The sequence below is a fragment of the Mastigoproctus giganteus genome, chromosome 2 (assembly GCF_048544385.1).
Source record: "Mastigoproctus giganteus isolate SK-2022 chromosome 2, ASM4854438v1, whole genome shotgun sequence".
NCBI lineage: Eukaryota > Metazoa > Arthropoda > Arachnida > Uropygi > Thelyphonidae > Mastigoproctus > Mastigoproctus giganteus.
This window is the reverse complement of record NC_143576.1, coordinates 168,071,509-168,084,493: the sequence shown is the minus strand read 5'-3', so window position 1 is coordinate 168,084,493 and position 12,985 is coordinate 168,071,509. Positions and strand designations below refer to the sequence as shown.

At 35.5% G+C, this 12,985-nt stretch overlaps 1 protein-coding gene across 3 annotated transcripts in view; it reads right to left on the bottom strand.

Moving 5' to 3' along the window:
* Positions 1-12,985, bottom strand: part of Dpit47 (DNA polymerase interacting tpr containing protein of 47kD) — a 231,963-nt gene that overhangs the window by 66,091 nt on the left and 152,887 nt on the right. For all 3 annotated transcript variants that reach the window (XM_090389624.1, XM_090389626.1, XM_090389625.1), the window contains 2 exons: positions 3,527-3,613; positions 63-262 (listed from right to left, as the gene is read on the bottom strand). In XM_090389624.1, coding sequence (XP_090245750.1) covers positions 63-262; positions 3,527-3,613 — 287 coding nt within the window. The remainder of the gene's footprint in view (positions 1-62; positions 263-3,526; positions 3,614-12,985) is intronic.

Genomic DNA, 12,985 nt, shown 5'->3' with positions numbered 1-12,985 from the left:
TAAACTAATTCAAAGGTGCACAACACTTATTCAAAGAATGTAAAATGAAAGACCTAACATACCAAGAATTTTCGTGAAACTGTTGAATGTAGTCAACTTCTGCATACTCAGGATAGAGAAATACCACTGGCCATATGAGTTCCCCAGCATCGTTCAAATGAACTTTCATTCCTGATAATGATGGAAAAATTGGCTCCAATTCATCTACGTCAGATGTATCTTCCTCCTCTTGATGTGTTGTACCAATGTGAACACCTCTTGACTGTAATTTTTATTTAAAAAGTTATAGTTATAAAAAGGAAAACATGTATGACCATACAATTTTAAATGTAAAAAAGAGTCAAGAAATAAAAGATGTTATTTTAATTTAGTATAATATCTTGCAACATTATAGTATTTCACTAAGGAGAATTGGGGAACCTTGTGAAATACCATTTTAAAATATTCCAAGAATTTCTTCTTAACTTCATTCTAATTATGTTTAACTTTTGTATACCTTGGTCTGCATCTTTTGTACTATTAATTTGTAATATTAAGGTGTAATAAAGACCTGCAGAAGATATATTACTTTTGCAGACTAAAGAAAATATGAATGATGAATAATTTTTGCTATGGTGGAATGCTATATAAACAAATTAAGTAACATTAAGACAAATAATAAAAGAAAAAATGGGAAAATAAAAAAACCGAAAACTAGTCTGTTTGTAGACTTCAGGTAAGCACATGACTGTGCACCCAGAAAAGCCTCTGGAATATACTAAAGAATTTGAAATATAACAAAAACTAATTCATCTAACTAATACAGCACAGGGAGGATTGTATTGGTTAAAGATGTGATATCATAGTCATTCAATATTAATACAGGACTGACACAGTGAGATGCAATTTTATCAATATTTTTCAACATAACCCTTGAAAATATAATTAGAGACTAAAGAGACGGGAGGAAACACCCAAGTGAAAATCTGAGGATATGCAGATAATACTGTAATCAATGGGGAGAATAATGATATATACACAGCAAGATTATAATGAAAATACTGAAGAGGGCATCAGAAAAAACAAGATTACAGATTAACTAACAAAAAAAAAAAAAAAAACCAGAATTCCAAAAAATGGAAAGGATCAACAGAGAAAGAACATACAAGCAAGTGACAATACAGATACCTAGGCTCAGTCATGACAAACAAGAAATGACATGCAGGAAGAAATTAAACCAAGAATTCCAGGCTAGGAACAAAACCATCCTGTGCTCTACAAAAATGCTCTCACCTAGAATTCTATCAATTCTAACCTATAAAGCAAAAGAAGAGATAAACACCATCAAACAAGTACTGACATATGGATTGGAAAACAGGAGCACAACAAACACAGACAAAATGAGATACAATATTTCAAAATATTTCAAAAATGAAATCATACAAAAAATTGATGATCCAATCAACAGACACCAAGTACATCAACAGTGGTGAAGACACAACAGATTCAACTCTGACTAGAGAAAATCGGATCATACATAGCTAACCAACTATGATGGCCAGGGCACACTAAAAGGAATGGGAGGAAGTGGGGAGAGAGAGGAGAGATGCTAAGAAGGGCAGTATGGATTTTCCAATACATACTGCAATTTGAAGGAAGTAAACAAAAAGTTCTGCAAATATCCTCTTTGAACATTTGTCTAACACCAGGCCAAACAACAATAATACCGGGAAAAAATACAATTCGAATAAATAAATAAATGCTTAAATTTAAGCAGTGGTGGTGTGGCACTCAGGTGCTTTCAAAAATAACAATTCTGCATTGCTTATGTTTTAATTAATAACTGAAAATGCAAAATTATTTACAGTTTCCTATATATAGTCAAACTTTTACCACAATAATATCTGATTTTTTAAAATTTTTTATTATGGTTTCTGCAAAGTAATTAAATACACATACTAGTCAGGCACCATGCCACCGTTCATGTACAACCGTTTCCATTTGCACGAAAAGTACCATGGGAACTGACTTGCTTGAAAGTTTTGTATTCCGTGTTTGTTTAATGTTCTAGATTAATTGCCTTTCCATTCCTATAAGTTAAATGAACATCTATGATCGCACAGGAGTTGTTTTTAAAAGATTTGTTATTGTTTTCACAATAAAGATGCAAAAATGCAACACAATATTCATTCGAGAGGGACACTATTCTACAGCAAGATATCAACATTGCACATTGTAAAGGGCACCAAGTTTGAAATAAAATTTTGTAAAAATATGAAAATTGAAGTATAGAATTGTATCTAATACATACGTATATTCTTTAATTTTCTGAAGAATTAATATTTTTCTGATTTTCTGAAAATAAGAAATTAAAGGCAGATTGAAGACTCCATGCAGACCGAAGTGCTCATTTTTTCACTAATTTCCATTTTTTGATATACCTGGGCATCGTGCTGCTAAAAGAATATTTAAGATAAAAAGATCCATGCAATAAATAATGCAAACTTTTAAGAAAAGCTGAAATACTGGTATAGTCCATGGAAAATTTCAAAACAGCCAAATGTTTTTTATAGGAAAAGAAAAAAAAAAAAAAAAAAAGCACCTCTCTAGTACAGCACCATTATTTGTGTTTATAAAGTTTGTGCCATCACTGATGAGTCAATGCAAAATAACTGAGTTAAGTAAAATAAATAAGGCACAAAAGCAGCATAGCTTACAAGGCAAAGTGCATAGAGAGAGACTATCTGATTATCACTTGAAGCACATCATAAAAAATGTCACAAAGCCTCTAACTATGCAAAATTCAAACTATGACATTAGTTAGTGCATTTGTATCATTATTACATAGTTGAATTTTTCAGACAAACTGAAGTTTGTACGTTGGCATCATTATTTTAACATCTCATATTGTGAAATCCTTCACAACCTCTTTATACTTCAAATAAGTAACACTTCTCCATTAGAGAAGATGACTGTTATTTATTTTCAGCTGAGTATCACCACACAGACAGCACTGTTTCAAAGCCATCTGGCTTCTCATCAGTACATGGATAACTAATGTCATAGTTTGAATTTTACATAGTTAGAGCCTTTCTGCCCTAAGAAGCACACCTTTTGGTATCATTCATATTGTGTAAATAAGCCACAACTGGGTTGTCAACCCTTATACCTCTGGGTACCTACCCACGCATTGATGAGAAGCCAAGCAGCTTCGAAACAGTGCTGCCTGTGTAGTCGCACTCAACTGAAAATAAGTAACGGTAGTCTTCTCTAATGGGGAAGTGTTACTTATTTGAAGTATAAGGATGGCAACTTGTGAAGGAATTCACATTATGAGATGTTACAATAATGATGCCAACGTACAAATTTCGGTTTGTCTGTAAAATTCAACTATATAGTAATGATGCAAATGTACTAACTGATGTCACAGATATGTTTATCTTAATAATGCCACAAAGGCTCTTTATAATGAATCATGTAAAGCATGGAATTTTTTTATAATAATAAAATTATAATAATGTATAACAAAAAGATGAGTTTTACTCACTAAAATCTTTTTTTTCACTTCTTTGCTTGCAGCTTCCTTTTGTTGAATCGTAAGTTCTTTTTGATTCCTTTCAAACGAAACTGAATTCTAGTAGATAATCATGAAAATAAATATATATCAAAAACTTCAAGAATTAATTTTTTGAAATTAAACTCTAGAGAATATCTGGAATGGTAAAAACAAACTGTTATACAGCCTAGCCAATACCCATTGTTCTTTACACTATAAGTGTAATGGTAACAAGATGAAGCCAACAGTTTATAATTAGAAAGTATTCTGAAAGTACAAGAAAGAGATCTTAAGTAATTGCCTGTAATATGTCATTTATATGCTCTATATATATATATTCATTCTATTATATATGTGCGCTTGATTTTCCCGCCGTCTGCATACTACTTAAAAACTCCAGGTATCGCTCCCTTTCTTATTATACTTTTGGTTTCGGTTCGTTTCTAGGCCTGTTTTGACTTACATATATTTTTTCGCCTACTTTTTCCCTGCAGTACAAGCATTTGGTATTTATCTCCTTTTTAATACTAACTCTTACAAAGCCAGAGCCCTTACTATAAGGCTGGACCTTACAACCTCAGCTAGCTCAGTAAGTCTCAATAACTTTTTCTATACTTTCACCTTTCTAATTCTACCTTTCTTCCCATTTATAGAGCTATTAGTGCAATACGAGAGTGATAGGAATGTTCCAACTATCTTCATTCTATTGCTATTTTCATCTTTATTTAACTACGCCTTTATCCCTTCCCGAACCTCAATTTAATACCTCTCCCTATACTGTGTGCTTGTTACTATTTATTTTAATTCTTCTAATTTTCCAACACTAAATTATTTTAATTCTTCTAATCTCCACAAAATTCCAACACTAAAATATTTTTCCATATTTAATCAAAAATCTACATAGATTTCAAAGCCTTTTTCCCCACTCTGAAAACACTTAATTATATATTTTTTAACCTTATCCTTACATTAATAATTTTCATTTCATTGATACTGCGTTGGGACTACCTTGTCCATACTGTAAAAGAATGTGCTAAATTTTTTTAATTGTGCTTTTTGGCTTTATTTAACTTTTTCTTCTACTGTTATGGACAAGTATAGAAATGCAGTTCCTGATACATGGTTAGGTGTAGTCCCCTGATGAAATACCTAACCATGTATCAATATTTACTTCCGCTGACATCAGACTTTGCATTTTTGCCTTCCCTGTATTCGACCTAAAACTAAATTTGCCCACCCATTTCTGATGACAGCTTTACCACCTTTATGTTATTTTACTTTATTTTGTTTAATCATTCAGTATTAATAATTTTACTTTATAGTTCCTTCACCTCCAAATTGGCTTTGCAATTCAGCCCATAATTTTCTTAATTCATTATAAATTTTAGGATATTAACATTCTTTTGCCCTTTTCAAATCTACATTACTTCTTTTTCTACTATCCTTACGCTTCTAGTCCTTGGCACTTTGTATAATTTTCATCTCCATCTATGCAAACTTTATCAGTCTTATCTATTCTTACATATTATATACTTCTGCATCCTTTACTGCTGCTTTGCACGTTTTGGTGCATTTGTCATACCTTGCTTATCCATTTTTGTTTTTATTTTTCCATCAACTGTAACCATGACATTAAATTACATTTAATATATATATATATTGACCTAACATATGACTTTTGAGGCTATGTATGGACTCAAACTTGCAAAGAGCATAACAGCACAAGGTTACAAAAGGACTCAACCAGCACTCTCAAGGGCTGAATTGATTGACAAGGCTCTTATCATATACTCCCTCCTATGGTGTCTGGGCAGAATTACAAGCACTTTCAAATTTAACCCTAACTTGCAACTTTTTTTCAACATTGACTACCTGTACAATGATACTACCCTTTGTGCCCATAAAAGATGACATCTGCTCTACGTCATCAACCTTTACCCATGGCAGACATACCCAGGTCCTATTCCACCTATCCTTTTTGCACAATATATTTCCCGTCTCTCTGACAATAGAATCACCAACGATAACTAACGCAGTCTGCCAGGAAGATTGCAGCTGTGTTGTCTGATGCACAAGAGTGAGCTCTGGCATTGAGTTGGGCAGCTGGGAGCTTGATGGGTCCCCATTTTAATTCCTTCGAGGGCATCTACAAACTCTTCAAATTCTCATAGATGCCCATCAAAATACTGAGTTGGCACCTAATTTCTTGACGCTCGCTGCATCTAGCACACACAATGACATCCTCCTTGGCTAGATCATGTCCTGTTCTAGAAAGGTCTGCAAACATTTCACAAGTTGCACATTTTTTAGGCTGTGATGCATTGGAGAATCGCTCCCTTTGGTTCTCCTCAGAGCCACAGCACTCCTGCTACTTTGTGCAATTACTTTGCTGCTCTAGTCTGGGACATGATATCCCTTAAAATACGATTTAATTAATTAACAATGAAAATTAATAATATTAATAAAGTTAATTGATTAATTCAGTGGTTCCCAAACTACCGAGATCAACAGACCCTTTCAAAGATCAAAAAAAGTTTGCAGGCCCATATATATATAAAAAACACTCTCGATTTACAGGATCACATAAACCAGGACACAAACTCCAAATTAAAAAAAAAAAAAAAAAACTCAACCAGAAATCATAAAATTCAAGTAATAACTAGAATAGGTATAAACAGATGTTTTGCAAGTCGTAAACAAGCGACAAAAAGCAGCGTTATAAGTTGTCATTGGGATATTATTATCTTGCAACCTCCACTATCTTCACACCCGCAGCTAAAAAAAAAAAAAAAAAAGAGAGAGACCAAATGTTTAGTTTGTTTTAATGCACTGCATCAATTGTTGTGTTCTGTTGCACCACTAAAGGACAAATTTTGTTTCGTTATTTATGTCAGGGATGATGGAATTTTTTTTATAGTAACTATTTTTTTTTTTTTTTTGTTTAGCAATCGCGAAAATGATGGGCAAACGCAAGAGTTGTGCTATCAATTAAACAAAAACTTGAAATTATTCAAAAGTTTGAAAACAGTGCATCCGTTAAATCTCTAATGAACCATTATAATGTTGGTGACCAAACCCTATGCAACCTTATAAAAAATAAAGGGAAGCTATTAGATTTAAAATCAACATCATAAAAAATAAATGCGTGTCCAATACTATACTACTCATGTATTGGACACGCGAGTAGTACATGGTAAGTTTTTCGTTTTTTATCTATCACCACATTTTTTACATAGGTTGCTGAACATTTTTCAATACAGTAAGTCCCCGACTTACGTAGCTTCAGACTTACATTATTTATATATATTTTTTTATGACTGAAGATTTCACCGTAATAACATAAAACCCCACAGAATTCCAGCTATCGGTATTATCGCAAATGCAATAAGATCGAGTTTACTACCCGTTTATAATGAATTGCACTAACAGAAAAGCTCAGTAACCCGGAAACTGCAGATTGTTTTTACTGTTTTATGGCAGTGACCTCCAGAAATGTGCTTTAGTAAAATGTGAGCTCGTGTGGGATGATAATAGTGAGTTTTTGCCTTAACCCTGTGAAGTTCTTTTCGGAAAATTTAATTTTGACTGTTATCATGGTGCTGACTAAGAGAATAAGTGACAGCACTACTAGTAAATCCACCAAGAAAAAGAAAGCGATCAATTTGGATAAAAAAAATTAAAATAATGAGGATGTATGAAAATGGCCAAACATTAACAAGTATCACGAGAAATTCAGATTTGTCAGTGGCAATGGTGAACACACAATAATAAAGTAGCAAGACAATACGCGAAGTGATCGGCACCAATGAAATTAACTATAATAACCAAGGCTACGAAATACAAATCAGTTTTTACAGTACAATAACATGCGTTTTTTTCTTCCTTTTATGTTTTCTTTTCTTATGTGCCACCCTGGCTGCTTCACCGCTGTCCCAAGGATAAAGTTTTTAATTGAACTAATTAAAAATATATAACTATTTTTCTTCATTCTTCTGAGGATATTACGTGGTTTTTGTAATTTTGGCATATCAGGGATATAGCAGCAAAATTTTATTGTTCATTTCCAAGTTTGTTACATAAAACTCGACTTACATAAGAAGTCTTGAAACGTATCGCTTACATATGTCGGGGACTTACTGTGTTTTTGGATTAACCAGGAAATCGATTATCTGGGAACTTTTTTTACCTTCTATCCCATAAAATTGAGAGTCTACTGTATACATATACAGGTAGCCCTCGATTTATGTCAGGGTTAGGTTCCTGGGGGACAGGCGTAAATGGAACCCTTTATATAATGGAGTCAACTGGAAATCACAGGGTTAGGTTCTGGGCACCAAAAATTTTACCTACCACTTTGCATTGATTCAATGAACTTCTTTTACCAGACATGGCATCTCTTTATTCTATTGAATTAAAAACTTTATTATAACACGACTGGCAAAAACTGCACATGGATATCACTATTATTATTATTTAATTTATTAATAGCACAATTAATAAAAATGTTAGGGTAATAAATTTCCAACACGTGTAAATAGCGTAAACAACAACCAACTGAATGGTTCATCGCATGGACCTTTACTACCTGCATCCACAAGTGGTTACTTTGAGGGTGGGAATCTTTCTCTTTTCTGATATGGATGCGGCAATTGCTGATTGTCTCACATTGTTGTAAATCATGTGAACAGTGCATAGCACAGTATGATGCCGATAAATTTTGTCTGAGATTTTAAACTTTCAATTTATAAAAAATTTGCAAAAAAAAAAAAAAAAAAAAATGCAAAAATAAATAAATAAAAATGGCATTGTGGTTAGTGATCGGTGCAAATCGGACCAGTGCAAAACAAGGGCTACCTGTGTGTATACATATATATATATATATAAAATATGAAATAAGTAAATTGGGTTAAAAAGTGGCAACAGAGAGATAAAAATTTAAAAAAATTATATATGCAAGGTGGAATTAATAGGTCTGTTAAAAAAAAAAAAAAAAGGGAAGATGAAAGCAAAAATTACACAAAATGCCAAAAGTAATAGGAGAAGGATAGCAGAAAAATTAAGTAGTGAAGGTGTGAAAAAGAGAAAGAATAATGAATTAAGCAAAATTATAGGCTGAATTGAAAAGCCAATTAGTGAGAAGGCAACTGTAATGCAAAAAATGATTAAATTAAAATGAGGAGTGGTAGCCAGCATCAGATATGAGTGGGTAAATTTGGTTATAGGTACAAAAAAAAAAGGGTTAGAGCAAATATAAAATTCAAATCTGATGTTAGTGATCTGATGGTCCTTCAGGTTGTCACAGATATTCTTTCAGATATGCTAGACAAGCTGTACTTGCTGCCTGGGAGTCTAAAACGCTGATGGAACTGATATTTGGGTGACATTCAAGTCAAGTGGACCCAATTTCGGCAAAGTCCGGATGGTCTATGACAGCCAAATCCTCTGCTTGCACCTTCACAATAGTGGGACTGTTAATAATCCTGGGTATAACCTTCATGCACAAGCACATGGTGGGTGGTGACCACACAGGTGTGAACCAACGTAAGTACGGGTCGAGGTGTTGACACCCACACCACATGGAGGAATACCATCCCTCTTTGTTACCAGGCAATACTAGGTGGTAGATGACTCTGATCAACCCATGCAATACCACCACTTTGCTTATTGGAGGCTTGAAGTGGTGGAACCCATGTTTAGTCTCCAGAGCTAAGTTCTGGAGAACCTTTCCCCATCTCTTCCATCATGCAGCATGATTAATGAATTTTAAGGTAATGATGGACATCATGTCGAGATCCAATCTTCCTTACATTTCGGGGGTACAGCTCTAAAATGGTGTTCGTAGGCTGGCCACTAGTTAGTACAACGGACCGAACTTATTGGTAACTCTCTAGGAGGCTTAGCTAGTGTATAATCTTGCTACATCTACTCTGCCAGATAGTGACTTTTTTTTGATTTGGTAGTTGTTGGCGCACCGGCTTCTGTGGCCATATTGCACCTCCAAAGGTTTTTGCAGTACTTTGATCCAAGCCCGAGGCGGGAATCGAACCCGCGACCTTTGGGTTGCCGGGCAGGTACTTTACCCACTCGGCTAGCCCGGTCGGCCGCCAGATAGTGACTGGAGGGACTCTTAATAGTGTGCATGCGAGGGGGGGAATTGTCAAGGATCTGGGTATATTCTTACCACGTATACACCATATCCAAAATTTCATTCCTTCATACAGCAAGTCCCACCCACTTTTTCTTACTATTGAATACACCACGCACGAATTGTCAAACTAATAGAGTAAGCTAATCTGCGAAAAGATCTAAACTTCCCAAACACTTCCTAGTTCATTTCACAAATACACATGGTCTCAATTCTAATCTCAACGATGTCCATTTCCACCTGCAGTCTGCCAAAGCCCATGTACTTTTTCTGACAGAATCTCAGTTATAGGTTGATTCAACTACTGCTCATCTCAGTTGCCTAAACTATTCGCTGTATGATTCCTTTCACCTCAAAGGTGGTACTTGTACATATGTCCGTTTCGATATTCCCTGTCAGAGACTTGGCAATTTGCAATCTCCTCTTTTTGATATTCTCTGGCTTAAAATCTCTCTACCTCATTGTGTCAAATTCATCTGTTGTCTCTAATGTTCTCCCAACTTCACTAATCACTTGGGGCACTTTGACTTCCTCTCTTTGCAACTTGATTTTCTCCAGTCCAACTTTCCTAACAGTGAGGTAATTTTCCTTGGCGATTTTAATGTTCACAACCCCAGCTGTCTTCCGTTTTCTAGTCACACTGACCCAGCTGGTCGAGATGCTGAGGCTTTTGCAATTACTAATGACCTTGCACAGATTGTTCATTTACCTACAAGAATATCGGACAATACTAATCTTTTTCACTTGATCTTTTTCTCACAAACAACACTTCTAAGTACACGGTCGAAGTGAGTGGTCCTTTAGGCACCTCAGATCACAACTTGGTGATTGTCTCTTCTCCAATGGAGCCTTTATCTCATGGCTATTCCCAACCTCGTATTGTTTGGCATTACAAGAATGCAAAATGGGATGATCTGCGAGATTTCTTTTTTTCCTTTCCTTGGTCGGATTACTGTTTCAAAACTTCTGATGCCAACGTTTGTTCAGATCATGTCAGTGAAATTATTCTTGTAGAAATGGAATTCTTAATCCTTCACTCCACTTTAAAATCTCGTCCTTTATCTAAACCTTGGTTTTCCAATAAATGTGCTAAGGCTGTTCAAGAGAAGGCTGTTCAATTGCATATCATAATTGGCTTGTTTCTAACTCTTCAGTTTCATTTTCTGCCTACAGCAAAGCTCACAACAATTGTAAAGTAGTTATTAATCAGTACAAACTAGAGTTTGAACAGGCTAAGAGTAGAAAACTTGCTTCTTGCCCTAATGGTAGTCAAGCATTCTGGTCTCTTGCCAAAGCTATTGGCTGCAACTTTTGCCCATCTCTGCTCCCACCCCTGTCAAAATCAGATGATTCTGTTGTCACTTCGGCCAAGGATAAAGCTGACCTGCTAGCATCCCATTTTTCTTCAAATTCATGTATGAATGATCTTGATAAAACACCTCCCACCATTCCCAACATGTTCCATTCAATGCCTCATGTGGTCTTCCATCAAAAGGATGTCAGAAGGATTTTAACGAATCTTGATGCTAAGAAAGCTCCAGGTCCTGATGGTATTTCTCCACTTGTTCTCAAAACCTGTGCTCCTGAACTTACTCCTGCTCTTTCCCGCTTTTTTTCACTTTCTTATTCCAAAGGTGTTTTTCCTTCTGCTTGGAAATTTGCTCACATCCAGCAGTTCCTAAAAAGGGTGACAAATCCCTCCCATCCATTTATTGTCCCATTGCAATTACTTCTACTCTTTTTAAAGTAATGGAAAAGTACGGGCTTGGCACACCCAGGATCCTGAGCTGGATATCATCATTCTTCTCTTTCTCGGTGATTACCTTCTACTTCTCTCTCTCTCTCTCTCTCAGGGTAACTCGGGAATTTTTTTTTTTTTTGGCTGGTGAAGCATAAGCCTCAGGCTTCCTTGCACCATATAGCTAATAATAATAATAATAATAATAAATCAATTAACTGCCAACTCTTAAACTACCTAGAAACCTTTTGTCTGATCAAGGATTGCCAGTATGGATTCCGTCTGTGTCGATCCACTGGTGTTTTTCTGGCTTATGTTACCCATTTATGGACAAATTCAATGGAAAAGTTTGGTGAAACACAAGCAGTTGCTCTTGACATCTCAAAGGCTTTCGATCATGTTTGGCATAAAGAGCTTCTAAACAAGCTTCCATCTTATGGTTTGCCAACTGCTTTTTGTAATTGGTTATCCAGTTTTCTCTCTGATCGCTCACTGAGGGTGATGGTAGATGGATCTCTGTCTTCTAACTTCTCCAGTAATGCCGGTGTCCCCCAAGGGTTCAGTTCTTTCCCCCATTCTTTTCCTCTTGTATATTAATGACCTTCTTCCATCGACTGGAAATCCTATCCATAGTTTTGCCAATGATAGCACATTGCATTCAACTTTCCACTTTGAGAAACCCTGCCCTGCTCAATCAGCTTCAAATTCTCAAATATCTTCTACCAATTCCTTAAATGCCAATCTCCAGGTAATTCTCCAGTGGGGCAAAGACAATTTAGTTGATTTCAATCCTTCTAAAACTCAGTCTTGTCTTATATCTCACAAAAAGGATTCTTCTGCTCCTATGCTCATCTTTGGTGACACTCCGATTTCTAGGGAAAATGATATATCTCTTTTGGGTATTAACCTGACTTCTAACCTCTCTTGGCACAAGCACATTACAAATATTGCTTCCTCTGCATCTAAAAATCTTGGTTTTCTCTTTCGCTCTCGCCTTTACTTTACTTCCAAACAGCTGTTCACTCTGTACAAATTGCAAATCCGCCCTACAATGGAATATTGTTCCCACATCTGGGGCAGTGCCCCCAAAACCTCTCTCAGGCTTCTAGATTCCATTCAGAAGAGAGCAGTTAGGTTAATTAATGATTCATCTCTAACAGCCTCTCCACCTGCTGTCTCATAGACGTACTGTTTCTGCTGCATGCATTTTCTACAGATAGTTCCACGGGTACTGTTCTTCTGAATTGGCTTCTATAATTCCTGCTCGCTCTTTCAAAACAGTCCGAACACGTGCCACCACCAGCCAACATCCATTTACTGTATAACTTCAAACTCACTGAACCAACTTTTCATTATCCTCGTTTATTCATTCAACTGCTGTTTTTTGGAACAACCTTCCTTCATACGTATTTCCCGAAAATTACAGTCTACAGCAGTTAAAGTCCAATGTCAACAAATATTTTCTTTCGTCTTCTCAACCTCCAACCCAAGCATGGTACCAGTACTATAGGTTCTAATACCTCTCGTGTTTGGGGTTTTCATAAAAAAAAAAAAAAAGTTAAAAGTA